Source organism: Panthera uncia, unplaced genomic scaffold, assembly GCF_023721935.1.
Source record: "Panthera uncia isolate 11264 unplaced genomic scaffold, Puncia_PCG_1.0 HiC_scaffold_732, whole genome shotgun sequence".
In the NCBI taxonomy this organism is placed as follows: Eukaryota; Metazoa; Chordata; class Mammalia; order Carnivora; family Felidae; genus Panthera; species Panthera uncia.
In genome coordinates, this window is record NW_026059905.1 from 12,047 (window position 1) to 16,457 (window position 4,411).

The following is a 4,411-nucleotide window of genomic DNA, read 5'->3' on the forward strand; positions in this document are numbered from 1 at the left end:
TAAATACAAATATATGTATATGTATTTACATGTATTTATATGTATTTATTATAATATATATTACATATAATGTATAATAATAAATACATATAAATATAATATATAATATAAATATATAATGAATATATATACACAAATATATATTTATATATTTGTTATAAATCTATATATTTATTTTTATATGATTATACGGCTGGAACAGGACATGGTCCAGGGTTTCTATTTCCAGGCCCAGTACTCTTCATACCGATCACGATTAATGTCCATCCTTATTTTTATTTCTTCACTCATTCATTAGGTCAACATCCAGTTACCTAGCATCTATCATGACAGATACTATGCCAGCTGCTCTGGGTCTACAGCTATAAAATGAAACATGCCCTCAGAGCATAGACAGACGAGGTTTACTGCTGTCTTTCTAGGGCATCTAAATATTTGAGACTTTCAGGAGAGTAAGGTATTGTAAATCCAAACTGAACAAGGGACTGACTCTCTAGGGGGTGTGTCCCGTGCTCTTCCTCCTTGGTCCACTAACCCCCGAGCTTTAAAAGTTTCTTGGGAGTGACAGTTCCTAGGTCCAGAGAGATGTTGAAGAACAGCTCTTGAATTTTGCTGTGCACCTGGAGAATTTCTTAAATCTACAGAAAACTGGTTCCTACACACAGTCAATGTCTAGCGCTTCTGGGAATTTGTATTTTTAGCAAACTTCATAGAATAGGTTCCACTCCTGAGTCTGAAAGCTATGCTCTAATGCAAAGCTTCTGTCCCATCTCTTCCCAGCACACCCATGAACAATAAAGTGTGCTTTAAACTGTACATAATATCCAGGGCACCCGGCAGACTCAGTCAGTAGAGTAGGCGACTCTTGATCTCCGGGTTGTGAGTTCAAGTCCTACACTGAGTTCAGAGCTTACTTACAAATAATAAATAAATAGGGGCGCCTGGGTGACTTAGTTAAGCGTCTGACTTCGGCTCAGGTCTTGATCTCATAGTTTGTGAGTTCAAGCCTCACGTCGGGCTCTGTGCTGACAGCCCGGAGCCTGGAGCCTGCTTCCGATTCTGTGTCTCCCTCTCTCTCTGCCCTTTCCCCACTCATGCTCTGTCTTTCTCTCTCTCTCTCAAAAATAAACATTAAAAAGAATTTTTAAGTAATAATAAATAAATAAAATGAGACTCATGTTTTTAAAAATTAAAGAAATAAACTATATAAAATATCCATAATCATACATAAAAATTTCTACCACAATGCATATGTCAAAGTAGCAGGATAGCATATAATCTGGTAGATTTAGTTCCAAAGATCACTTCTCTCCTCAAAAGTCTCCAAAACTTACCAGAATCTTAAATCACTGATGCCATGACTCAAGCAGGCAATTAGATGAGACTATTTGCCAAAGATTGCACTTTTTGGGGTATCTATTATAACTCATGCTTTTCAGAGAAAATTTTACTATTTTCATCTGTTTTTCTTTTCAAAATCCGTGGAAACATGAGGCATATACACTCTATGGAGCAAATGTTTATTGAACACCTAATATGAAACACTGTTCAGTAGCCAAATAAGGAGCTCACATTCTAAAGCAAAAGCATTTCCTACAACTAGATTCTGCTTGTCTTCAAGTAATAGTTACATAGAAACCTGGAAATTGGGTTCTGAAAACTTACCTGGCTACGGAAGCAGCTGGAGACTTGAGTAAGTTACTCAAAAAGTCAAAATAATTATCAGTGATGATTTCCCAGTCCATGTTTTCTTCGTAACAAGGAGATTCCTCAGAGAAAGCTAAATAGAAAGGCATTTCATATATCGATCTCAAGTTGGAAACAACAGTCAAATCTGCCAAAGCAAAAAACACTATAGTGGTTCAGTTAATGTGTTTGAAAATATAACAAAGAAGGGTTAGAAATCCTTGTGATCTGGCTCCCACTTCTGGCCAACACCAACTATCCCTGGCTGTCAAGCAATGGAGACAGTGATCCACAGAAGACAGAAAATAAACAAGGTGAGACCCATGATTATCCTGTCTATTGCCTTAAGGAGAGCATCCAGGCCATGACACAGGAGGTGGAACTGAGCAGGAACTGTCAGGCACCCTGAGCAGAGGGGATGAAGGTTAGAGTCCGGAAGACAGCACAGATACACAGAACAGACTCCCAGGAAAGACAGAGCCATATAGATGGAGCCCCCGCTGTCTGCCTCCTTCAACTATCCAGCTGAGGACAAACCAGTGCATGCAGGTGACAAAGCACCCGGAGACCAGGGAAAGATCCACCCAAAAGGATTCCGGAAAAGTATCCGGGGATCACATGGGCCAGGAACAAATTCTCTTTCCATCAGCCGGACCGGAACAATCCACAATCTCACGAGACAATGAGTACAAGATGCACGATGAGTCTCGCCTCAGTCCTGGGGAATATTTGCAACCACACCGAGTGTCGCTCCAGTCCTAACAAACCTTAAAAGCAAGATCCTAAAGGATCAAACTGTTTTCAAGAACACAGGAAAAACAGAATGGCAAGCAGGAAACAAGGCGAACCTCAAAATGTTTGGCATCCAATCAAAAATCACCGGGCATGCAAAGAAGCAGAAAAACATGACCCAGAGTTAGGAGAAAAAAATAATCAACCAAAACTGCCCCGAAAGAGGGTGGTACTGCCCAGAAGCAGACACATAGATCAATCAAACAGAATAGAGACCTCAGAGATAAACCCATGTTTCTATGGCCAATTAATCTATAACAAAGGACACAAGAGTACACAATAGTGAAAAGACAGTATCTTCCGTAAATGGGGTAGGGCACAGCAGACAGCTATATGCCAAAGAATGCACCTGTACCACTTTCTTACACTGCACACAAAAATAAATTCAAACTGCACCGAAGATCTAAATGTGAGACCTGAACCCATAAAACCCTTGACAGAAAACAGAGGCAGTAAACTCTTGGACATAGGTCTGAGCAGTATTTCTTTGGATCTGTCTCCTCAGGCAAGGGCAACAAAAGCAAAAATAAACTATTGGGACTACATCAAACTAACAAGCTTTTGCACAGCAAAGGAAATCACTAACAAAACAAAGAGGCAACCTACTGAATGGGAGACGATATTTGCAAATGATATTCGCAATAGGGAGCTAATATCCAAAATATATACAGAACTCATACGACTCAACAACAATAAAAAATCTGACTTGAAAATGGGCAGAGGATTTTTCTGAGTGGATATTTCTGAGTGGATATCTGAGTGGCTATTTCAGCTGAGTGATTTTGGCTCAGGTCATGATCTCACAGTTTGTGACTTCAAGCCTTGTATCGGGCTCTCTGCTGTCAGCACGGAGCCCGCTTCACATACTCTGTCTCCCTCTCTCTCTGCCTCTCCCTTGATGTCGCTGTCAAAATTAAGCAAACATTTAAAAAAAAAGGCAAAACTTTTCAGAATGGATAAAACCAGACCCAACTGTATGTTGCATATGAAAATGCACTTGAAATGAAAGACATAAATAAAAAAGGACAGAAAAGACATACCACCCTAACACAAAGCAAAAGAAAGCATTAAAGTAGACTTCAGATGATAATATCACTGTAATTTTATATTGCTAAGGCATCGAGGAATCAAGACAGAGTAGTTCTAAATGTTCATGGGCATTATAACAGAGCCTCAAAGCACATGAAACATCTTAGCCAAAAGGCCGAAAAGCGATACAAAGCACATGAAACAGAAACCAATATAAAGTACGAGGAGAAATCAACAAACCCACAGTGATCGTCAGAGATCCCAACACGCCCTCCGATAACTGATACGACAGGAAGACAAAAAAACATCAGCAAGGACACGGATCTGTAGAACACCATGAACCAACATGATCCAATTGACATTTAGCTAAGACACCCCAGCCAACAACGTGATACATATTCTCAAGTACATACAGAACATTTGCCATGCCGGACCATATTCTAGACCAAACAACAGAGCTCAGTAAGACTTAAAAGGATTCTAGTCATATAAAGAATGTTCACTGACCAATTAAATTAGAAATCAATTAACAGACATGTATCTGGAAGATCCCAACTCTTTGGAAACTAAATAACACACTTTGAAATAACTCATGGATCCAAAAAGCAATCAAAAGGTAAATGAAAAAGTATTTTAAAACTGAATAAATATCAGAGAACCAAATGGCAGTATTTGTTGGATATGACTAAAAAAGTACCCAAGGAGAAATTTATACATTAAACACCTACACTGGAAAAGTATAAAGGTCTCAAATCAATGACCTCCACTTCTGTGGTAAGAAACTAGAAAGTCAGTGGAACTCGGGGTGCCTGGGTGGCTCAGTCAGTTAAGCATCTGACTCTTGATTTCAGTTTGATTTTCATGGGATTGAGCCCCATGTCAGGCTCTGTGCTGACAGCAAGGA

At 39.4% G+C, this 4,411-nt stretch overlaps 1 protein-coding gene across 1 annotated transcript in view; it reads right to left on the reverse strand.

The window, feature by feature from the left end:
- The window catches only part of LOC125918391 (ATP-binding cassette sub-family A member 13-like), an 11,979-nt gene extending 10,234 nt beyond the window's left edge, over positions 1-1,745 (reverse strand). The window contains exon 1 of the mRNA XM_049624391.1: positions 1,666-1,745. Within this exon, the coding sequence (XP_049480348.1) occupies positions 1,666-1,745 (80 nt within the window). The remainder of the gene's footprint in view (positions 1-1,665) is intronic.
- Between the last annotated feature and the right edge of the window lie 2,666 nt (positions 1,746-4,411).